This window comes from Quercus suber, unplaced genomic scaffold (genome assembly GCF_002906115.3).
Source record: "Quercus suber isolate HL8 unplaced genomic scaffold, Cork oak 2.0 scaffold_343, whole genome shotgun sequence".
In the NCBI taxonomy this organism is placed as follows: domain Eukaryota; kingdom Viridiplantae; phylum Streptophyta; class Magnoliopsida; order Fagales; family Fagaceae; genus Quercus; species Quercus suber.
The window spans coordinates 151723-176934 of NW_027069795.1; the positions used below are offsets into that span (position 1 = coordinate 151723).

The 25212-nt window shown below is 36.5% G+C and overlaps 2 protein-coding genes across 3 annotated transcripts; both read left to right on the forward strand.

The window, feature by feature from the left end:
- Nucleotides 1-15459: 15459 nt before the first annotated feature.
- Nucleotides 15460-22061, forward strand: LOC112005185 (receptor kinase-like protein Xa21). 2 transcript variants are annotated; one of them, XM_065759821.1, is made up of 3 exons: nt 15460-18080; nt 18183-18662; nt 21432-22061. In XM_065759821.1, exons 1-3 carry the CDS (start codon nt 15665-15667, stop codon nt 21785-21787), a joined length of 3252 nt encoding a protein of 1083 aa, XP_065615893.1. In that variant the 5' UTR covers nt 15460-15664; the 3' UTR covers nt 21788-22061. The 2 variants fall into 2 exon arrangements, with proteins under 2 accessions (XP_065615893.1, XP_023893205.2); XM_024037437.2 differs by having other exon boundaries at nt 15461-18662.
- A 952-nt stretch (nt 22062-23013) lies between these two features.
- LOC111986047 (uncharacterized) lies at nt 23014-24730 on the forward strand. Its single transcript, XM_065759813.1, has 3 exons — nt 23014-23312; nt 23685-24059; nt 24118-24730. Exons 1-3 carry the CDS (start codon nt 23014-23016, stop codon nt 24728-24730), a joined length of 1287 nt encoding a protein of 428 aa, XP_065615885.1.
- The last annotated feature ends 482 nt before the right edge of the window (nt 24731-25212 follow it).

Sequence of the window (25212 nt, forward strand, 5' to 3'; positions counted from 1 at the left end):
ACAGACGATCAAATCAGACAACGGACGACAGTTCGACAACTAAGACTTTAGAGGCTTTTTGCTCAAGATTGGGAATCAAGAACCAATTCTCGTCTCCGGGACATCCGCAAGCCAATGGACAGATGGAAGTGATGAATTGAACACTGCTAAAGATCATCAAAGTACAGCTGGAAAAGGTGAAGGGCGCATGGCTGAAGGAATTGCTTCATGTCTTGTAGGCATATAGGACTATAGCAAGAACCTCGACAGGAGAAACGCCCTCCAGGCTCACCTATGGCACCGAGGTAGTAATTCCAGTCGAAGTAGGAATCGCCAGCATGAGAAGAGAAGCTTTTAGTGAAGACAACAATGCCAATCAATTAAGAGTCAACCTAGATTGCCTGGACAAAGTAAGAGATAGAGCATTCTAGAAAATGACGAAATACTAGTAAAAGATGGCCGAATACTACAATAAAAGAGTGAAGCTCAGAAGACTTAACATAGGAGACCTCGTACTGTGTAAAGTCACGCCAGCTACTAAGAATCCAACCTAAGGGAAGCTTGGACCAACTTGGGAAGGGCCCTACAAGATCATCCATTACTCAAGGTAAGGTAGCTATCACCAGGAGACTATGGACGGGAGAAGCTACCCCAACCATGGAATATCGAGCATTTGAAGAAATATCATCAATAGATGTAAAGTACAATTGCATTCACATTTTAAAGCAATAAAGGCACTATTCAACCAATATTCCAACGTATTGTATGCAAGCCTAGAACACTTAAAAAATGCTAAGTGATAAGATTCCGGTAGAATGGATGTAAATTGTTGACGAAGCCTAAGTGATAAGATTCCTTAACCGGATGTAAATCACTCAAAAGAAAAAGGCTAAGTGATAAGATTCTGCTAGACGGATGTAAATCACTGACAAAGCCTAAGTGATAAGATTTCTTAATTAGATGTAAATCACTCAAAAGAAAAAAAAAAAAAAAAAAAAAAGGCTAAGTGGTAAAAATCTGCTAAACGGATGTAAATCACTAATGAAGCCTAAGTGATTAGATTCCTTAACTAGATGTAAATAACCCAAAATAAAAAAGCCAAGTGATAAGATTCCGCTAGACAGATGTAAATTATTGACGAAGCCTAAGTGAAAAAAATCCTTAGCCGGATGTAAGTCACCTAAAAATGGCTAAGTGATGATATTCCGCTAGACGGATGTAAATCACTGATGAAGTCTAAGTGACAAAATTCCTTAGCTAAATGTAAGTCATCTAAAAACGACTAAGTGATAAAATTCCCTAAGACGGATATTAGTCATTGACGAAGCCTAAGTGGCAAAATTCTCCAACAGGATGTAAGTCACCTAAAAATAACTAAGTGACAAAGTACCTATAGACAAGGGTAAGTAGACAAGGATTCTGGCAAAGATACAAGTCACATGCAAATTAAGGACATCAAACATGACAACCAGAAAATGAACAAAAGAAGAACCATGAAAGGTATGAAAATAAGCAATAGCATAAACATATCTTGTCCATAAGTAGAAATTAAAGCCCAAAAAACCCTAGGCAAAAAGAATTGTTTTGGAATTGGAATGAAAAGCCCAAAAACATGCTGGGCACCCAAAAAAAAAAATGCATATGTATATTGGATAGGTTCTGTATCAAGCAACAGCCTCGTCACCACCAGTAGGAGTGGTCTCTAGAGCATTCCCCTCAGGAGTAGAAGCTGCGGACTGAGAAGCCTTGTCCATTTCCATCTCCTTGTCCACCTCCTCTAGGTCCAGACTCCCCAAGTCCACGCCAGTAGGGTGTTTGATGATGTACTGCGGAAGGAGCTTGAAGCCCTTGTAGTACCAACTGAAAAGAACAGTGTTATACTCACCAGTTTGTTGAAAGGCTTCAACGGCTTAGCAACAATGGTCTTGACCTTCTGGTTTGCAACTTGGAGTTGCTCGTCCTTCTCTATGGTCAGTTGCTTCTCCATCCTCAAGTCGTCAGCTAAAGCCTTAGCCTTTTCCTTAGCAGTATTAGCCTCATCCATGGCAGAAATAAGCTCCTTCCTCAACTTAGAGTTCTCCGTCTCCAAAGCCTCCACCTTGGACCCTATTGACGCAGCCTTTGCCTCATGGCTCAGGATCTCCGACGTGATGTGGATCGTTTCCCCCAGCACCTGAAAAGAAGATCATACAAAACATCAAACCTTCAAATCCATACGCAAAATCAGAAAAGAAAAAACAAGTGATACAAGTACATTACCTGGATGAGTTTGTGGATNTTCAGAGCGGCTAGCATTATCCCAGACACTTGACGTGTGCGAGTTGGCTTTCTCCTTGCCCTTGTTTGCCACCCGCTGCTTCTTCAGACAAGGAATGATCTCTTCCACAGAGGTAGCAGGAGACGCGACCTTCATGGCCTCAGGGACGAAAGCAACGGGGGTGACGGGAGTCCTCTTCTCAACGACCCATACCACCCTCTTCCCGAGGTTCGAGAAAGGCTCGTTCTTCTTGGCCCTCATCTTGGCGTACATTTCTTGATTGAACTTTGTTGTCATCTCTGTAAAAGAGAAACACTTGAAAAAAAAAGGGGAAGGAATTTTTCTCTGGAAGAACCAAACACTTACTCTTTTCTTCAATCTTAATAGCACGCAGAATGAAGGAGAAAGGCTCTGGACCAAGGCAGTGACAAGCTAACTTGTACTTGCTCTTCAGCTTTGGACACTTCTTAATTGCACAGACGTTACAAATAGGAGGTTAGTAACAAATTAAGGAGAAAGAAGAAAAGAAAGGATTGCAGGAAGACAGCACACCTAGACTTGGGGCTCTCCAATGACGAAGCAACCTCGGAACTTCGCCCCAAAGTTCATCAGAAGGAGTCTCACATCCGTCCCCAAACATGAAAAAGAACCTCAATTTCCAGTATCAAAAGGACGAAGGTAGATCAGTAATGATCCTCGCCTTCCTGACCCAGGGCACAAGTTCGTAGTACCCGTACTTCTTTAACTTCTTTAAATGGTACAAGTGTATGAATTCATCCACCCAATCATGTCGCCTTCAGTGACGACCATCCATATCTCCATATAACTAATCACGATTCTCCATGAATTCGGTATAAGTTGCCTAGAAGCGATGTTGAAATGGTTCAAGAGCTCCATAATAAAGGGGTGGACAGGAAACCTAGGCCGATACTGGAAAGCAGCTTCATAAAAACATACTTCCCCAAGCGAGAAATGACAATTCCTTTCCTCTTCATAGGGAAGACGAATTCTAACCCTCTCAAAAAATTGAAACCTATCTCTAAACCTGGAGGGGTTTTCAAAGTCTAGAGCACACGCCTCCCAAGGGCATGAAAAGCCCTAACTTCGCTTCAGCCAAAAGCAGTGGTATCCACCTCCGCCTCAGCAGGGTTATTGCTAGACGAAAACCCAATTTCTAGTTCACTAGACCTCACCTCAGACATGATTCCCTAGCTACCTACTAACTCCTCAAACCAATCTACAGATTAACACAACAAAGGAAACAGATCAATCAATACCAAACTCAAACCATGACCCCCAACCGTAAACCATTTGATTGAAGGACGATGAGTACGGAAAGAACCTAAAGACGCCCCTAATCATGCAAAAAGAAAAGAGACAAAGGGACAAAGTTGCCTAATTTCAGAATTTCCAAGCATGGAAATAAAAGAAAAGAAAGAATAGATTTCTAAACAAAGTAATAAGAAAGGGCAAAAGAATGGCACTATAGAAAGAGAAAAAGGAAAGGGAAAGAAAATCATACCTCAAAAACTCCAGAGGCTCAGAAATTCAAGCTAAAAAAAATGGGGGAAACACCAAAGGTTGAGAAGCTTAGAAAAAGATGCTAAAATGGCAAGATGTGAGAAAGTGGAGAAGAAAGCAAAGAGTTTTAAAACAAGCCTAGGAAATTGAAAACCAGCGGAAAACCAAAAGCCCCTCGAACCAAATAAAGGCATCCACCAGTTAGAATGTGCCACGTGGCCACGACACATATAGCGTCGCCACTATGCATTAAATGCGACCAAAACGGAATCCCAAGGGTCACATCTGAACAAAAAAAAAAAAAAAAAAACCTTCCATCTTCCTGTGGTCGTCATTATACCTAAGGATGACCACGAAATTAGAGGGGGGGGGGGGGCACCTAATAGGCCCAATAAATACCATTGTCCAGACAAGCCCATCAAGTACCATCGTCCACCTGAACCTCAAGGTACTTAATGTTCCTCTTTATGGCGCTTCTACCATCGTCCATGCTGGGTTCGAGTGGACGATGGTAGAAGCGCCATAAAGAGGAACATTCAATACCTTAGACGATTACAAATCAGCCAAGAAGACCCTTGGAAACCCATCAAAGCCTACATTGAATGAGCTCAGAAGCATTACAAAAGAGGCACTTATGCCACCATAAATAGGGTACAACGGCTAGAAGAAAATGGTATGTATATAAGACACACTTCAAAACTAAACAAGGTACATACACACACGCCGAAACACTTTATTCTCTCTAACTCTTATAATCCCTCTCTACCAATTCTATTTACTAACTTTACCATCGGAGACTTTATGGCTGGCACCACATCGGTGACCACTCAGAAAGGATCCCATTCTTGATCTTGCAGGTACAGAGACGAATCCCATGCTGACCCATCTGGATGAACCAACTTGACTAATGATCTTGGCATCATCATCTTTAATTAACACAACTACACACTTAGCAGTTGTAGAATATTTTATAAAAATTTTGCTACTTTAGACTTATGGTTGATCTCTAATGGACCGACTGCCAGAAACGTGGCATTAGGTTCAGCATGAGTTAGGGATGATGGCTATCAAATTCGCCTTGCACTCTATTCTGAAGAAATGGGTCTTTTATTAATTTTGTCTTTTCTTATATATAGGTAATGGACCTTCCTTGTCATTGATTCCAAATTCTAATAATTAAGAAATGCTTAGTGCTCAGGAAAGATCATTACATTGGGAGTACTCATTTGTGAACTTGTACCAGTGCTTCTAGATATTTATTCTGTCACTATGTGATAAGATTACTCAGAATATTTCAACGAGATATAGTCACATGCTACAAGTATTGGTGTAATTGTCAGATTAATCGATTCCTACCCACTTGCGAGACTCGTATATGATCTACCACAAAGGTCAATTTTTACGCCCTCGATATATATATATATATATATATATATAATTAAAATGCAATTATAATATTAAAATAGCATATTCTATGTATAAAATTGGCAATTATCTCATGAGTTACAAAAAAGTAATGTTATACGTAATTTTTTATTATAATATTATAACACCTAAAATATTTTTATTTGGTTAAGATTTTGAAAATCTTAACTTTAAATTACGTATTCGGTATGTTTGTATCACGTGTATTAAATTTCTAATTAATTAGATATTATGTAATGTTCAACCAATAAAATCATATTTATGCACAATTTATAATATAAAATATGTATAAGAATTAAAATTTTATAGATAAAATAGTTATTAGTATCTAATTGTCTTAAAATTTTGCAAGTATTGGATAGATTTTTCAAAATTTTTTCATTAAATTAGGTGATTGTTGGGATTCAAATTATTCAAAGTCTTTATTAAAAAAATAAAATAAATAATCAAATCAAATCATTGAAAATCCGTATGTATAGAATTGGAATAGGGATTGTCTCTCAATTGTCTACACTATGGAGTATGGACACCCCCAACAAACTTGTGTCGCTTAGAGGAGAAGTAGGACTCTTTTAAAAAATAGTGCATTACTCTACCTATTTCTTTTTGGGATATGCCCTAGAAACAATATACCTTCTGAACCCATCAAAGTATACTCTCAAGGTACCTGTTGAAGTGTGGATTGGGCGAAAGCCTAAAATGAGAAACCCTCACATTTGGAGATGTTCAACACATGTGCCGAAAGGAAAGACACTTAGTGGGAGGATGATCAAGCCAATTTATACATCATAGTGGAAGGGTGATCAAGACAATTTATAGATTCATGTTTTTAAGAGAAACTTATTAAGTGTCATCCCCAAAAAGAACAAAAATTTTTCATTGGCATACAAAGTATATAGATGATGATCACTAGATCAAGGCTATGAAAAGTTAATTGGATTCTATTTATTCCAATTATGTTTGGGAACTTGTAGAGGTGCCTATTGACATTAAATCTATTGGTTGTAAATGGATTTACAAGCAGAAGAGAGTGATAGATGGGAAGGTTGAAACCATTTAAGCAAGACCGAAAGGGTTTACTCAGAAAGAAGTGATCAACTATGAGGAAATTGTTTGCTAGTAGCCATGTTTAAGTCTATCTAAATTCTCTTATATATTGCTGACTTATCTTGGTTGTAAGATATGGCAAGTGGATGTCAAGACTACCTTTATTAATGGCAATTGTGGCGATGATATTCCAATAGCACTGGGCTTGTTGGGCCTGTATTAGTAATTAATTTATATTATGTTTTGGGTTTAGCCCATAATGGGAGGTCTCAAGAGAGTTGTGGGCTTGGTGGTGATTTGGGTTGACTACTAGTTGATTTCATACAAAAATATGACTGCCCGATGAGGATCTTAGGCAGCCAAAGTGGCCTTTTGGTCTCCCGCTGGATAACGATTCTCAAGCATCAACTACTCTCTCTCTCTCTCTCTCTCTCTCTACCAATTTTCCAACCCCCGACCCTTACTTCCCGCCTTTGGTTTATACAATTTTCTTAGTAGACCTGTCATGATAGGGGAATATCCTGCATGTACGTGGGTCCCTTCACTCGTGAGGTTTGGGTGGCTTTCTAAGTCTTGGTTACTATTCTAGCGTATCTAATCATGTATCAGAGATGGGACCCATAACCCTACCATTGAAATGATTTTCTTAATTGAATGAAATGAGAGATATTATTATAGGATCTCACTAGAACAGTAAAGTACCTACTCACAATAGATTTCCTCCTTTATATCTTAGTATTAAGACTCTTGAAACTCGAGAAGGTTTTTTTTTTTTTTTGCTGAATAAAACTCGAGAAGAAATTGTTGCATGTGGTAGCACCTTGCACATGTCATTCATACAAGCCATGGGTGTGAGAGAGGATTGTCATGGACTGTGCAAGGTTTCTCTACGCAGCAATAGGCTATGCAGCCTCATTTGGGTGCATGACCACACAAGTTGGTTTAGAGGTAGTTTGATGATGGCTTTGCAAAGGTGTTTGTTACATTGCATTCCGTGCATTTCAAACATTTATTGCAGTGAGGTGACACATATAGGAACCTTGCGTCAGCTTGGCCATGCATTTCTTGTTGTGCAGTGGGTTGGCTGTGTGAGTGCAAGGAAGGGTTAAGCTGCTTGAGGGTGTAGCATATGAAATTGGGTTGTGGCTTTGCGTGAACGATTGTGGTTAAGCCTACATATATGGCTGGAGATGTGCTATTAGGATTTGTGGGTTATGTTGGACAGATTTGGAGGTGGCATTGGCACGAACCAAGCCCTCCACACGGTGGTGCACGGACAAGGATGCACGTAGGGCAATATATTTTGGGCTGCTAGATTGCTCGATCGGCAAGGCTTGTGGTGGATAAAAACATGTGCAACATGCTGTGCACATGTGTCCAATAGGTGGCAGCAACTTGGTGTGACAGTTACTAAACAATTCTTGCCGTGACAGACTTGTGGAAATGCTGGCCAAGACAACATGTAAAGGCTCCAACTCAACAAGGCTGTTTGTCCTTTAGGGAGTTCCCATGTGACAGCAAGACAAGGGGCAAGAGTTATTTCTTGCAAAATTATAAACCTAAGTTTTTGGGGATGTCAACAAGATATGTGGGTCTAATGTTAGGCAAAAACAAAGTGTGCATTGTGTGGGAAAACATTGTAACTCTGTGGGGTTTAAAGCCTTGGTGGCTATGTGTTTAGACTAACGTAGATTTTGGTGGGGAAAAGCCTTGGTCTTACTTTGTTCTTTGAGGCAAAGTAACTAAAGGTTAGGAGTTTTCCCACAAGCTTTGTGTTTCTTGTGCATGTTTGCATTGTGATGTGTTTATTGGATTCACACAAACTGTTTTGAGTGTCTACTTCGTGTGTGTTGGTTTAATGGCTGAGACTAAGTGGATTTTTTTTTTGGAGAAAAACTAAGTGGATAACTTAATGAATCAAAAATGATTCTATAGAAGGTTGCGTTTGTTCCTAGATTTACAACTCTTCAAGAATGTATAACTCTTCATATAAAAATACAAGAATGTCTATATGTAGACGCCAAGTTTTCGGGCCCATTTCGTCATTGCTCCGCTCATTTCTAGAAAAACTCAGTGCCTATGATTTCTATCCTCATGGGATTTTCATCTTATCTGGAGTCAATAAATTCAAATTATTTCAAATCATTGTAAACCTCTATGTATAGAGTTGTATGGACATCAATGAAAATACTAGAGAGTAGAGAATTATTAATAAAAAATATCTTTTTAGTGGGAAGATTCGAATTTTTTTTTTTTTTTTTAAAGAGAGTTTCAATCTATAACATCCGCTCCTGATGAGCGTTTTTTATCATCAAACCAAGATACCAATTAGTTTTTGGTGTAGGCGGGGATTGAACTCCAGATCTCTTATACAACTGTCAAAGACTTTACCAGTTGAGCTAACTGGAACCCACGATTTTTTTTTTTTTTTTCGAGAGAGTTATTTATTTATTTTTTAAAAAGAAAATTATATGGACAATAAATTGTAGACACATAAAACAATGAAATGTGAGGTAGTGAAAATGAAGTGTGAGATAATGGGGAATGAAGAGAATTTTTTTTTTTAATGATTGCATTGTTGTGTTGAATTCTTAATAGAGTAATGCAAAAAGTAAAACAAAAAATTTTCTTGATGAATTACAAAGGCTAAAAAGTTGTTAAAGTTGAGTGGAATTATTAAATAAAAAAAATTTGAAAAAAGTAAAGGCAAAAACTAATAAACAATAAATTAAAGTGTTCTAAGCAATAATAATTAAAGTTCACTTAACAATAATAATTTATATTAACAACAATAATTAATAACTTTATCATAGTAAGATTAATTTTAGCAACAATAATTAGTATATTTTTACAAATTATATGCCCCATAAACTTATAGTTTATCCTTTATTCTCTTGCTAGTATACTATGTATAAATTTCTAATAAGGAAATTGGAAGTATTGCAAGATTCATCTTTTAAGAGAACTTATGTTAATTTGAAAAATTTTCTTTGAGAAAAAAAACTCTTCTTAGCATCCTAATTAATGATCAAGATGAAATAAGACTTAGTGTCCGTTTGGATCACGTCTGTGTTTCTGCGTTCTTACCCTTTATTTTTAACCAACACCTCTTGCACTGTTCATAGGACATGAACAATGCATTAAGGCAAATCTATAGTGTTTTTAGCAGTGAACAGTAACATATAAATTATTTTTTTATTATTTTCAATAATAAGTTTTAAGTTTTTAACAAAATAACTGATATCCAAACAAATACGTAAAATGTAATTTACAAATAGGCCATCTCAGTATTTGCTCAACTCACTAATACATTACACAGTCTGAGTATTTATATACACGTATTGGGAATCAATAAAATATCTTAAGGAAAATATATAGATGTACAGCATGGCAAGAATCTGTTGCAACTGAATCCAATGGCTATAACTTATAACAGATATTTGGAGCTGATGAAGGAGGCCAGGGAAGAGTCTGAAGACTAAAATGTTGTCGTTGGCTTTAAGTGAACACACGTAAGGCTTTAGAACTAAGACTGTCATACGTGTTTTCCTTTGAGACAAAACACACAGCTTAACAATATGTTCATTCTAAATTTCTAATACTCTATCCAGAACGTAAAGCAGTTTCTGTACATCAATTATTATATCCTGCATGTAATACAGAACAATTTAGATAAAATAGAATATAAGTAACGAGAAGAAGTTATAGGAGAAGACGAACAGAAAGATGATGAGGTACAACATATGCTTACTGTATATATTCGACGTTAATTTTTGCTGTGGGGGAGTTTGAGATGGCTGCAAAAGCATTAGTCGACATGAGAAGGGTGGAAGGGCACGGCGATCGTGGGCAGTAATCCACCACCTTAACATCAATGGTGCCGTCCTTACATGGTTTGTTATTTCCACTTAAGCACCTCAGCCTATAACGCCTCCCGCAGGCAGCACCATTATCCCACAATCCCTCACTCACGGCCACAAAAAGATTTCCTGGAGGGAACTGATCTTGTCGGTTTCCATTGCAACGTGTGGCTGCATTAAGAGATTCTAATTAATTAATGAGCATTTTAATTGGCTTATCAAAACCTAACTAGGCATTACATACATGCTTATACTATATTATACTATTTTTGACCTAAAGGAAAAGCAAAAAGGATTGCCTATTCAATATGCTTGCGAGTTGTCAATAGGAATAATTTTAAAGTTATGGAATCTGCTGTCTTATTACTACGCTTGAGATAAGAACCTAGTAATTCAGTGACATTATTTACTCTTCTTTATTGTGATATCCTTAGTATTTTAATAAAGGGAGTTAATTTCGTACTAGAAGTTGTACTGGTTTGGACAACAGAATAATATATTTCGGTACCAGTGTATTACTTTGGGTTTACTACTATTTATTATATTTATAAATATATATATATATATAATAAAAATAAAAGTTTACCATAAAACATTACCTCAATTCAGAACAAATTATTCATGGTCTTAGTCTTTAGCATCAACTAAAAGAAAAAAAAACACACACACACACACACAAAATATAAAAAATAGAAAGCTTAATTGTTTATTGCATACTAAGGATCTGTTTGGAATCTGTTTATTTTGCTGAAACTGAAAACTTTTTGTGAAAGTACTGTAGATAAAAGTAAAAATTAGCTGAAATAGTATAGTGGGACCCATGAATAGTATCAAAAAGTGAAGTGGACCAATGAATAGTAGTAAAAATAAGCTAAATAGTAAAATAAGTTGGCAAAAATAATTTTTGCCAAACACACACTAAGAAACAAATAATACAAGTAAGTTACCATTCTGCCCTTACAAAAATTTGAAAATTACAAAACTAAAAAAATAAAAATCTTTTTTTCTGTATCAGTCGTTACGGCCTAGTACATGACCAGTATTTAAACCGATACAAAATATCTACGTTTCAATACCCGTGCACGTATCGGAACGGTATATACCAGCTATATCAGGTAGTATGGTGCGGTATCGACCATCTTGGTTTTAACTATTGAATAATAATAATAATAATAATAATAATTTATGTATCAAAAGGTGCATGGTATACTCACGTATATATGGAGGACCATAAGAAGCAGCTGTGCATATGTCCCCAAGAACTAGGCCTATTAAGCTTAACACTACAATTGCCAAGATCACTAAGAACCTCATTTCATATATATATAATTAAGAAAGGAAAACACGAAATAAATTTTGCTTTACAATACATTTGTTTCGTGTCAAATTTATATAGTTGGGAGCCAAGCTTATTGGAGTTCCCGTGAAGAAAAAAAAGGTTCCCGAATCTTTTACTCCATTAATTAAATGTCTAAAGTTGCTTCTAGTTCTAGATAAGCATTGATAAGGTCACGGGGTTCATACAAGCTTTGCTAAAACGTGTGGATTCTATCCGACTTTTACAAATTAAATCACAAAAAAAGTAATGAATGAGAGACATAAAACCACTTTTTTGATAGACACGCAAGAAAACTTTGAGATTCGAAATTCGAATGCATTATACCATTTAATTTCTAGGATTTTTTTTTTTTTAAAGCGATATACTTAATAGCTTTATTATACATGTCACGTGTATAAGCATTTGCCGTTCCCGTAAGGCTCTATTCTTATCAAATGCCTTTAAAAGATGCCTCCATGCCCTGCATATATTATATATTCTAGTCTCAGTTGTGGAGTTTTATATGAAAAATTTGTCAGATAGGTAGGAATATTAGGATAAAAACTAATGCGCACACTGTTGCACTATAAATCGTGACTTCAAATTATGAGTTCAGAGCAAAATTATGTGTGTATACTTTGTATTCAATAGTTTATTTAAAATAAACACCAGTTTATATATTATTTATTGATTGTTATCCTTTCCTTAGGTGATAACATTGCCGCAAAATGTTAAATGATTGATCACGAGTTGGATATGATTATTTAGCTTTTCGAAGCCACGGGTTTCCCATGTAATTTTCTTTTTCCTTTGTTTTTCCTCTCAATAAGCTCAGCTTAATTGTTCCACCAAATGTGCCACTCGAGTCAATGGGTTCCCTTATAATTAACTACTAGCCACAGTTACAAGATCCCAAGTATGCCATTAGTCTAAATTGTTGGAGCCTTCGGCCTCTGTTACGAATTAATTAGGAGATCGGTTTGCGATAATTTTTGGGGCTTTGTAGATATATAGTAGTAAGTGATAAAAAAGCTCATGATAGTCATCTTCAGATCTGAAGTAGCCACTAATTAATGGCGTCAAAGATATCTCTTGGTGATTGTAGAGCAGTTTCATGATTTCATCTTCCGAACCTAATTTTAAAGTGCAATTATGAGTGGGCCTGTCACTTAATGCTAATGGTCCTCTAAAGTTGTATATCGACATTGCTTAATTTGGGCCTATAAAGGCTGTAAGTGAAAGATATACTAGCCCAGTCAGATATCTCTTTGATTGTCTCCGTCAGGCTGTAAGTGTAAGATATATTTATTTTTTTGATAATTTGATTTTTTTTTTATTTTTTTTAGAAGAGATAATTTGATTGTTAGAGATTTGAATTATGGATGTCTTCCTAGAAAATAGTAGGAAAGAGATACTAACTAGTTGGGCTATTATACTTTTATAAATGTCATATTAGGGCTTACTCCATATTTTTTTTTTTTAATTTTTGTTAATAGATACAATAGAATTTAAAATTATGAGTCCGCATAATGATTTTGTTTTTTATCATTTTGCCAAGTCACTAATTGGTTTTTTGTGTAGGTGATATTTGAACCCTTCTCTTATTTGATAACAAAATACTTTACTAGTTGAGCAGCTTGAGCTAATATGAATCTATCTTACACCACTTTGATGTAAGGGTAATTTCGATCTCTATATTTTATTTATTTATTTAAGATTAGATAAGATAAGAGAAATGTATATTGGCTAGTGATTCTGAGATTCCCAATTCTTGACTAGAGGGGACGTAAGAGGCCTCTGCCCTTCCATCCCTGATATGCTACATTAAAAAACAATAAATAAATAAAAAAATGCTTATCATAAAATTCTACCATAACTTTATATATTGTAAATAGTTTTTTTTTTTAAATTTTAAATATCTAATAAAAATGATCAATCTGAATATAAAAACTTTATTTAAGAGAAAAAGAAGAATGGAAGGATTAAGTGAATCTCAAACAGGATCGCTTGATAAATTTATTATTAGCAATATAAAAAATATAACAACAAATACAAAATGAACAAGAAATTCATAAGAAATTTTTTTTTAAGATAATAAAATGATACCACTTAAAGATAACAATGAAAATTATCATAATGATTTTCAAACATGTAAAATAACAATTCTTGATTATATAAAATATACTACTACTTCTATCCCATTTGTTAGGCACTTTGAGAAAAATTCATATTTTTAAGTGTTAGGTCCATATTTTTTAGCGTTGGCAAACCATAACAAATGTGTCAAATTGGGAGTCAAATGATGAGTTTTGATGTATCCTCAAAAGGCAATTGAGTATTTAGTTGAAGACACAAAGACTACTTAAGAAAATGTGAGGTTTTTGTTTACTTGACTCCACCTTAATTCTTCTCATCTCCCCCTCAACTTTTGCTCAAATCCTCTCAATTTATTGAGACACAGAACTCAACAAAAAATCAACAACGTAAAAAAACTCATAACTTGTTCATTTCAAACCCAATTTGAGATTCATTTGTTGCATTATTTAGAGGACATTATAAGCAATCACTACAAAGGCTTTATAGAGAAGGGGAAAAAGCCATTTGTGCGGCTAGGATTTGTGTGATCAAGTGTCCCTCATTTTCACCATACCGAAGACTTTCAAAGAGATTTAACCATCACTTAGTGAAGAAACTGAAGTCATAACAACTATCACAAACTTGCTGCTATGAAGCAAACTCTTAAGAAGTTCTTAGAGTCGATCAGAGGTTTTAGTCTTGATCATGAGTGTGTCATCAGTGGAGGCAATTTATGAGGCGTAAATACCATTTTTGTCCTTATATTTTCGGCCTATTTCCATTTTAGTCCATACATTTTTTCTTTTCTTATTTTGGTCCCAAAAATGAAAAATCATTCTCATTTTAGTCCCTACCGTCATCTTACTAAAGAAAATTACACTCAATGAATAATTGGCACATCAAATGCTAATGTGACTAATAAAATAATAATAATAATAATAATAATAATAATAATAAATGTCACATCAAAATCCACATCATCTTCTAATTAAAAAAATTATTTTATAATTTTAACCAAAAATAAAATAACAGACTTAAAAACTAAAAAACACATAAATTCAAATATGAGTTCATCTTGAACATGAATACACATGAGCATACAAACCCAGAATTTTGATAGTTACAAGTTCTTATAATGGGAGAAAGAGGTTGATTTGAATTTTAAGTCTATGTTGAATATACCAAAAAGTGTTAAAGCAATTGAATTATAAAACTCTTGGAAAATAGTAGATAATTATATAACTCTGATGAGGCTTTTTTTTTTTTTAAAAAAAAAAAAAATCTTTTTATAAATAATTTTTTTTAAAAAAAGGCCTATATATGGTTTTGTTTATTTTTAAGTAAGAAAAGTTTATTTTAATTAATTAATTTTAGATTTTCCTTTGAATTAATTTTAAATATGTTTTCAAACATTATATTGTTGTTATTTAATTTTAAAATAAACATAAATTATGTCCAAAAATATATAAAATATACTGTAAAATAAATATTAATTAAAATTTCGCATCTCTGAATAGCCTTTTCAGTACCAGTGCAACATAGATATTTTCCATGGCCATCTCTTTCTTGATCGGCTATATTTATGAATTCTTTGTCCTCACCTACCTTACCTTTGACAATTACTTGGCCATTTCTCTGTATTTTTCCTTTACTCGGCGCCGTGTTATTTTAAATTGAAGGCAGTGGGACCTTAAGAGTTACGACTTTGCGCAGAGGAAGAACTTACAAGTTGCAACCACGAATATATAGAAGAGTAACCAATTCTTTACGCAATTGAAATTTGGAACACCAACCCTATTGATCTTATTGACGAATTTGTTTTCTTGTTTGACACTATCGCCACCAACCAACCACCAAGTCACCAAAATAGACAGGAGATTATGACAAATAAATCTCATTGTCCATTGGGCAAGCTTAGGGTGCAATGGATAACCTCCATAATTTCACGCCAATAATGCTTAGAATTCCGTTTAGTAATCGTAAAAAGATTTTTATGTTTATAGACTTAGTCGTAGAACCCATTTATCATTCATGATTATCACCCATCTATCTCTCTTTTTTCAAGAAGGCCACAGTGTGACTATTGTCAAGCATCCAAAATGATTTTGTTATAAAAAGCTGAGAAGAAGGCAGGACCATCCAGTTCCAACCCCATACTCCAAAGAGCCTCTGTGCACACTCATGATGCTTATAGAAAGGCCATCCATTCTCTTGCTCTTAGCTTTTCTTTTAGTGCAGCCATGCATACTTCAGTTGTCACAGTCTTCCAACAACTTTACCGATCAGTCAGCTCTCATTGCCTTCAAATCTAGTATCAGTTTTGGTCCAAACGATACTGTATTCGCAGCTAGTAACTGGTCCATCACAACAAACTTCTGTGACTGGTTTGGGGTCTCTTGCAGCCGACGCAGACAAAGAGTCACAGCCTTGAACCTTTCCTACGTGGGTCTCCAAGGCACCATTACACCTCATATTGCCAACCTCTCCTTCCTAGTCTCACTTGATCTCACTAACAACAGCTTCTATGGTGTTCTACCACATGGGATAAGTCATCTACACCGCTTGAGGGAACTTCGTTTGTCATACAACCTATTGGAAGGTAGTATCCCTCCAACTATACATAATTGCCACAAGCTTGAATATTTATTTCTTATAGAAAACAATTTCAGCGGTGTCATACCAAAAGATTTGGGCATGTTACCAAAGCTTCGTGAATTACATCTTAGTGATAATCGTCTTACGGGTACAATTCCATCGTCTCTCAGCAATATTTCATCACTAGAGATGTTGAATTTGCAGTACAATAGCCTCACTGGTCCATTTCCTCTCATTATTTTTAACTTCTCTTTTCTAACGGTTCTTGCTACCACAGAAAATCACTTCTCAGGAACCCTTCCAATGGATCTTTGCACCCATTGTCCTAATCTTAAAGGACTATATATTTCCCGCAACGAATTCAGCGGTAAGCTCCCCTCACAGTTTAATAACTGCAGAGAGCTTTCAATCTTATCTCTGTCAGACAATAAGTTTGATGGAAGTATTACAGAAGGTTTTGGGAGTTTAGAAAAGCTTGAAGTGCTGCTTCTTGGAAGTAATGACTTAAATGGAAATATACCTCCTATCATAAGCAACTTGTCAATGTTGCAAATGTTTTCCATTGAAAAAAACCACATCAGTGGAAGCATCCCAAGTGATACATGGAGTCTCCAAAATCTGATTAGATTGAATTTTGCTGATAATAATCTCACAGGGACAATACCCCAAAATATTTTCAATGTTACATCTCTAAAATATCTCTTGTTGACCATAAATTCCTTCTCTGGAAATCTTCCATTAAATACTAGGACCTCTTGCACTAATCTTGAAACTTTGTTTCTTAATAGTAACAAAATTAGTGGTCCTCTCCCATCATATATTTCAAATTGTTCCAACCTCATTGACATAGATTTTACTACAAACTTTCTCTCTGGACCTATACCCAGAAGTCTTGGAAATTTAAAATATCTCAAAACACTATATATCAGTGAGAATCAGCTAATAGAGAAGCATGGAGATCAAGAACATAGTTTCCTTTCATCTTTGACTAATTGCAGATTTTTGGAGCAGCTATATATAGCTATCAATCCCTTGAATGTTACAATTCCAGATGTCATTGGAAATTTTTCAGTTTCACTTACAACTATTGTTGCATCTCAAAGCCAAATAAAGGGTCAAATTCCAATAGGAATTGGTTCCTTGAAAAACTTGAACTTTCTTGATTTGAGCTATAACAATTTGTCTGGAAATATACCGTCAACATTAGGGGAATTGGAGGGGTTGCAAAGATTGTATCTTAGAGACAACAATATTGGTGGAAACATTCCACAAGAGCTTTGTCAGCTGAGGAAGTTGGGAGATTTACTTCTCTCAAATAACAAAATTTCTGGATCCATCCCAGATTGCATTGGAAACCTCAGTCTTTTGCAGAAATTGAACCTAAGTCATAATAGATTAACATCATCAATCCCATTGAATGTGTGGAGCCTTGAGAATTTATTGTTCTTAGATTTATCATCAAATTCCCTCGCCAAATCTTTGTCTCCAAATATAAAAAAATTGGCTGCTATTGTATTTGTGGACTTGTCTTGTAACCAAATTATTGGAAATATTCCGAGTGTCATTGGTTCATTTGAAAGCCTAAGTTATCTAAACATGTCAAAGAACAAATTCCAAGGAAACATTCCACAATCTTTTGGACACTTGAAAGGATTGGATCAGCTGGACCTCTCAAACAATTATCTATTCGGTACAATTCCTAAATCTATTGAGGAACTTCGATATCTCAAGTTTTTGAATCTTTCCTTCAATAATTTATCAGGAGAGATTCCATTTGGTGGACCTTTTGCAAACTTCACAGCAGAATCATTTTTAGGTAATGTAGCACTTTGTGGGAATTCAACTTTTGGAGTTCCACCTTGCACAAGTCTAAGTTCTCAAGGATCAAGGGTGAAACAACTTTTGCTCAAATATATTATTCCTGCCATTGGATCAATAATAATCTTTGTAGCATTGGTCATTGTGCTAAGAAGGCATCCACAATCTAACATGGAGATTCCAGGTTTACCTATCACATTGTTTCAATTGAATCACAGAATGATATCTTATCAAGAGATTTATCGTGGGACAAACAACTTTTCTGAAAGCAACTTGCTTGGAACAGGAGGTTTTGGTTCTGTGTACAAAGGAATACTATCTGATGGGATCACTGTTGCTATCAAAGTTCTAAACCCACAATTAGTGGGTGCTTTCAAAAGTTTTGATGTTGAATGCAAGGTGTTAAGGGCAGTCCGACACAGGAATCTAGTTAAAATTATTAGTACATGCTCCAACCCCGAGTTTAGAGCTTTAGTGCTACAGTACATGCCAAATGGTAGCCTTGAAAAGTGGTTATACTCTCACAACTACCACTTGACTCTTGTACAGAGAGTAAGCATTATGGTTGATATTGCATTAGCATTGGATTATCTGCACAATGGACAATCGGAATCCGTGGTGCATTGTGATTTGAAGCCAAGTAATATCCTTTTAGACGAGGAATTGGTTGCACATGTTGGTGACTTTGGCATTGCAAAGATTTTAGTTGAAAACAAGGATGCAACCCAAACCAAAACAATTGGAACAATTGGCTACATCGCACCAGGTATACGTGAATTCATCTATATTTGTTTCATTAATAGGTTAATTTCGTGAATAACATTAATAATGGCTAATTTTTTGAATGATTAGTGTACTCATTAGTTTAGTTTTATAGCTGCATTTTATTCATATGAATATACACTATGTTCAATTCATTTAAACTGGCGTTTGTTTGGTTCAATTAATAACTAATTAATTGTCTGTTTGTTTCTCTTATGTGCTCGCTAGGAATAATTATTCTACAAAATTATTATTATTTTTCTTTAAAAAAAAATTATATCAACTTTCAAGGCCGCTTATTTTATGAGTCATGCTCAATTCATATTTGAATTAATTCAATTAGATCGATTAGTTGCAGTTTCAATATTCATCTTGTTAGCATAACTATATGGTATTATGCCTAAAGGAGTCAATCTCGTACTAGAGACTATTTTAGTTTAGCCAAGAGAAAGAAATATTTTAGTGCCGATTGATACTGGTGTCCCGTTTTGAGATTACTGCTATTTATATATTTCAATAGATACATACATACATACATACATATGTGTGTGTGTATTTATTTATGTAAGAACAAATTTACTAATTTTTATGTTTATCAACAAAAAATTTAAAATCCACATATTTTATAAGCCCAAATATTAGTCTAAGTACATTAACCACTATATTAACTTAAATTATGTGTTTTTTTATATAAAAAATTCTAAATTTTATTGTTTTAAAAAATATATATATATATATTTTACTGACTGAAATGCCTGAGATATTCCTGGTATAGGCCGATACAATGCAGTTTTCTTTTTGATACATTTTTGAGAAGTATTAAAATTGGTTTAATAGCAAATATAGTATATTTCTGCGATACGGCCGGTACCAATATGATATTGACTTCCCTGCTTATGCCCACTTATGGGGAAATTAGTTAAAAAAACATAGAGCTTATAAAATGTTTCAATTTGTCAATTAAATTCACAAACTTATGAAACATTTCAATTTTAAGTTTTGTCCGTCTTCGATATTTTGAACAATAACAAAGCATAGAAAAACAAGAAACTATTCATAAAACTTATTTCTTACCTAGTGTGGGGGTCTTGGGATGCAAAGCCCACTTAGAATGGTGGGCTCAAATTCATTAAGCCCAATACAATTAATTTGTTAAAGGGTGGGTTTGCAAAGTCAACTTTAGTGCTTCATTGTGATCCAAATACAAAATCATTGGAGTTAAGGCTTGTAAAGTAATAAAGAGAAGAACGAAATATGGATAAAACACTTCCTCAGGTCTGGCTGAGGAGGCAAGGTTCATAAGGATTTGCTTAAAGGTTTGATACAAGATGATCCATTTTCACTCCACCTCCTTTTTCTTTTTAGAGGCATTCATTTCCTTTCTATAGTCCTTAGGATTACATCCTAGCCTTCCACTTGTACAACCAGGGTCCTTCCTTTGGATGCTTGTCCCATCAGAGCTGTGCTAGAGGTGGGTAAACTGTGCTACAAGTTGTGAGGCCACTGTTCAAGAGTCACTCATTCATTAATGCGACCACCTGAGTTGGTGCAGTGCATCAAATGCGGAGGTGATGACAACTTTATTTAGATATTTTCTTTCTTCTTTGTTCACTTGTCCCTCCCTCCTCCCTTGGTTTCTTGTCTCGTAGCATCATCGGCTTGCTTAGGAATTCCCGAGGGGTGCTTGCTCTTTGGGATCCTCGGGAGGTTGGCTTCTTTATCTTTCCTTCTCGGGCTCAAGAACATGGGTTGGGCCAGGATTTGACGTGCATGTAGCACTTTTTTCCTTCTTGAGCCAAGCCCACAATTCCTATTTCATACTCAGTTCCTTCCCTCCCACACCTAGGTAGCCAACTTCAATTTTATGGTATAGAAGATCCATTTTCACTTTCTCACTCCAAAAAAAAAAATTCTCACTCTAAATGGAGCTTTCACTCTTTACTCTCTTTGCTCAATGGTTTCCAATTTAATTTATAAACAAAATTAATTAGGTGAAACATAGAGTTTAATCAAAGATCCTTACTTTTATTTGCTACGTTACTACCAAATATAATAGAAATGAATAAAGGAGATGGACAAAGGTTTCAAATTAAAACAATTGCATAAATTTAGGACTTTAGGCATTTTTCAACCAGGGAAAAGCTTAGAAACAATGTTTTGTATGTTGTTCCTTAAGTTATCCTCTTAACTTTCAGCCACTTGTCTAATTAAATATTTCAATAAACAGTGTTAATTAAGTGAGAATGAGAATCTAAAAACTTCTCGGTTGTCAATCAAAAAACTTTTCCATTGTCCTTTTTATCTTCCCTGTCCCACGATAACACATTAGATACATCTTCAAATCTCTCAAATTCAATTTGGAACTTTTCCATTTGGAGATGGTTTCGTATTCAAGGCTTTTTTATTTCAAAATCCCCTCCTTCGCCCTACCCAAAAAAAAAAAAAAAAAATTGCTTTTGTTGTGTGTTAAACCTGATAATCATTTCCATAACAAAGGTAAATATAAGGGCATAATAGTAAATGAACACAACAAAAGTTGTAATTGCAAGCATGGAGGGTATTGATCCAACAACAAAGGAGACTTGTCAAAATGTCATTCTATGGTAGATTTTTCAAAATATATATTTATTAAAATTGATATAGTATTAATAAACTTACATTAGGTGTGATTTAAACTCAATCTATAATAAAAGGATATTTTTGAAAAGTGTTTTTTTTTACAAGCATGTGGATCACTAACTTCATGACTTCTTGACATATGTGAGTGTGGCAGAGTATGGTTCTGAAGGGAGAGTGTCCACCAAAGGCGACATCTATAGCTATGGGATAATATTGTTGGAGATGATAGCAAGAAAGAAACCCATTGATGAAATGTTTATTGGAGAACTAGGTATGAGACAATGGATTGCATCACATCTTGACAGAATGGAAGTCGTCGACCACAATTTACTTAGGAGAGAAGATGGACGAGATGTGACAGTCACACAAACTATTATTTCATCTATCTTAGAATTAGGCTTGAAGTGCTCTGAAGAATTGCCAAATGCAAGACCCGACATCAAAGACGTGGTAGCCAAGGTTAACAAAATAAAATTGGCACTTCTTGGAGATAGAAATATGGGTGTCTAATATTTGTGTTATTGCTCAAGTTCTGTAGGTGCACACTTGCAGCTACATTGTTAAAACTTGCTATCTTGTCTGTCTTCTCTCTCTCTCCCTCTCTCAGTTCTATGACCCTGGTTTAGTATGTCCTATTGTTCATGTTGATTTTAATTAATATGTCGATAGCCAACATGCAATCCATTCTTATAATCTTTTCCCATAGAGAAACAGTATTGGGTTGTAAAAGGATAATTTTTCCTTTAGTTGTCTTTTTTAATGAATTGTACTATTTTAAAAATTATTTGATAAAGTATTTTAAACTTATTTTACAAAATAACAATTTTTCTTAACTTGTTTTATAGAGTTGAACACTTCATATGCTAACATGGATAATGAATTCAAGCACTCGTCTTCTTTCTCAAAGATGATTTTTTTTTTTTCTTTTTAAATAATCCTTTCTCAAAGATGATTACACTTGGGTCACATGTTATCAGTATATTGACTTAGCAGGATGCATGTGACGCACTAAAAACCTATTTTACAAAAATAGTTTTACAACTTTAATATTTTCACAAATACTTTTTGAAGAGGTGAAAATCTCCATGATATAGGCCTGACGGGCCATCCTCCGTGGGCCGATAGTGGACAGGCCAAATATCTACAGTCAGTTATGAACGGGTCCAGATTGAACGGTTGAAATGGCGACGAGTCCGAATTGCCATACAACCAAAAGAAAACCCTAGTCGCAAGATACTTGTGGCACATGTGGAAGAATCCCAAGATCAAAGGAATTCTAGCACAAAGAGGATTCTAGAGGATACGTACATCAATATGAATCTTCCCACAAGGAAATATCTTGTCCATCACGTTTAGGATTCTGCGAGAAGAGTCCTATAAGGAAAAGACTTCCGCGCCAAAGAGGAGGGCTCCACTCTCTACTACTATAAAAGCCCCAATACTCTCATAGACCAAGATATACATAATTTACACTCTCTAGCACTCTAGAGTTGTGAGAATATTTCTGACTTAGCCTTCGGAGGGTATTTGGCCGGCACCACACCGGTGCTCTCTGTTAGGTTTTTCTTCTTTGTATCGTGCAGGTTCACGTTCGAGCACGTAGGTATCGTGTGGCTCACTGGTGAATTTCTCGGCATCATCAGTTGGCATTGTCTGTGGGGTAAAAACTTAGTTGAGATTCATAAGCCATACTATCGCTTCCCGAACTAAAGGGTTGCATGGTACTCACTCGCTCGATGGCAACCACTAACGACGTTCAAGGAGAGGAACCACCCACGACTGCCCTCGAGAGACAAGTTCAAACTCTCACTGCCGCCGTGGAACATCTCACCAAACAAAACCACGACTTGGAAGAACAGCTGCACCAAAAGAATGCAACACCGAATTACCAACAAGAAGATCAAGAAGGGACCAGCGCTGCAAGAAAAAACCAGGAGAAACCTGAAGGCAGCCACACCCTAAGCAGACCGGAGAGGCAGAACTTGAGCATGCCATCCCTCATGGATGCGACTCCACCACATATTGTCACAAAGATGTAGGCGATGAAGGAACAAATGGAGGTTATGATGAACGCACTCAAGGGGTGAGTTTCCAGTAACCTTGACGATTTAGTCAACCGCATCGACTCGCCTTTCACTGCGACCGTGAACTCCTTCCCCCTACCCCATAAATTTCGTATGCCGCATATAGACAGCTATGACGGCGTGAAGGATCCTCTGGACCATCTAGAAACTTTCAAGACCCTAATGCACCTTCAGGGGGTAACAAACGAGATCATGTGCAGGGCCTTCCCCACAACACTCAAAGGCCCCGCAAGGGTATGGTTCAGCCAACTGACGCCAAACTCCATCAGCACCTTCAAGGAGCTGAGCGCTTAGTTCACTACACACTTCATTGGAGGACACAGGTATAAGAAGTTCACAGCCTACCTGATGAGTATTAAGCAACAGGAGGACGAGACGCTAAGCGCCTACATAACGTGCTTTAATAAGGAAGCACTCTCAATAAACAAAGCTAACGACAAAATACTAGTAGCAGCTTTCACGAACGGGTTGCGTAAAGGCAAATTTCTATTCTCTTTATATAAGAATGACCCTAAGACCATGTCAGAAGTACTCTACAGGGCAACCAAATACATGAACGCGGAAGACGCGTTGCAGGCCCAAGAGGAAAAACCCAGGAAAAGGGAGCGGCAGGAAGAAGCACGACAGGACCAAGGGTCGAAGAGGCCAAGAATGGGAGACCGAAGGGATGAGCGCTGCTCTAAGCCACCAGGGGGGAGGTTCACGAGCTTCACCCTGTTGACTGCCCCAATAGAACAAGTCCTAATGCAAATCAAGGACGGGGGCTCTAACCTTCCCCGGGAAACTGAAAGGAGATCCCAGCAAAAGATCAAGAGACAAATATTGCCGTTTCCACCGCGATCACGGTCACGACACAACAGATTGCTATGACTTAAAGCAACAGATAGAGGCCCTCATCAGACAAGGGAAATTACAAAAGTTCATCAGAAAAGAGAGGATGGACCCGCCACCTCAAGAGCAGCAGCCCCGAAGGGATAATGAGCGTCCTAGATCCCTATTCGGAGACATAAGAATGATTGTAGGGGGAACATCGACAGCCAGGACATCCAAGAAGGCGGGCTCAGTATCAAAGATAGCGCGGAGAGATAGCCCAATTGTCAGATTTTCAAAGGAAGATGCACGACGTCTTCACCATCCGCATGACAACGTGTTGGTTGTCACCCTACGAGTAGGAGAGTATAACTTGCACCGAGTGTTGGTCGACAATGGTAGCTCGGTGGACATCCTATATTACCTTGTGTTCCAGCAAATGATGATTGATAGGGAACGACTGATACCAACGAATGCGCCGCTGGTGGGATTTGGAGGAACGAGAGTATTCCTATTGGGTGCGGTCACACTTTTGGTGACAGTATGCGATTATCCTTAACAGATCACTCGGGATGTGACATTCCTCATAGTAAACTGCTCATCAACGTACAACGCTATCCTTGGACGACTTACCCTTAACGCCTAGAAGGCAGCAACCTCAACATACCACATAATGATTAAGTTCCCCACGGAGTACGGGGTCGGGGAGTTACGAGGAAATCAGGTGGTTGCCCGCGAGTGCTATATAGCCATGCTGGAGATGGATGACCACTAGCAAACCATGTGCATAGAAAAGCAGCGGGTCGCAGCAGAACCAGTAGAGGAACTAGAAGAAGTAACTCTAGACGAGTCAAGGCCCGAACGGATGACTAGAATGGGGACATTGGCCAGCCAACCCACACGGCAGGCCCTCACAGCATTCCTCAGGAATAATCAGGATGTTTTCGCCTGGAGCCACGAGGACATGCCCGGTATTAATCGCTCAGTCATAGTTCACAAGTTGAATATGAACCCCATGTTTTCGCCCGTAAGACAGAAAAA

What these genes read in the sequence shown, in the direction of transcription:
- LOC112005185 (XM_024037437.2), top strand. Translation starts at nt 15,665, where the DNA reads ATGATGCTTATAGAAAGGCCATCCATTCTCTTGCTCTTAGCTTTTCTT. An exon ending in AATTGGCTACATCGCACCAG is followed by an intron (nt 18,663 to 21,431) that starts GTATACGTGAAT and finishes TGAGTGTGGCAG; the next exon opens with AGTATGGTTCTGAAGGGAGA.
- LOC111986047 (XM_065759813.1), top strand. Translation starts at nt 23,014, where the DNA reads ATGGCAACCACTAACGACGTTCAAGGAGAGGAACCACCCACGACTGCC. An exon ending in CCACATATTGTCACAAAGAT is followed by an intron (nt 23,313 to 23,684) that starts GTAGGCGATGAA and finishes TGGAGGACACAG; the next exon opens with GTATAAGAAGTTCACAGCCT. An exon ending in TCTAAGCCACCAGGGGGGAG is followed by an intron (nt 24,060 to 24,117) that starts GTTCACGAGCTT and finishes ATGCAAATCAAG; the next exon opens with GACGGGGGCTCTAACCTTCC.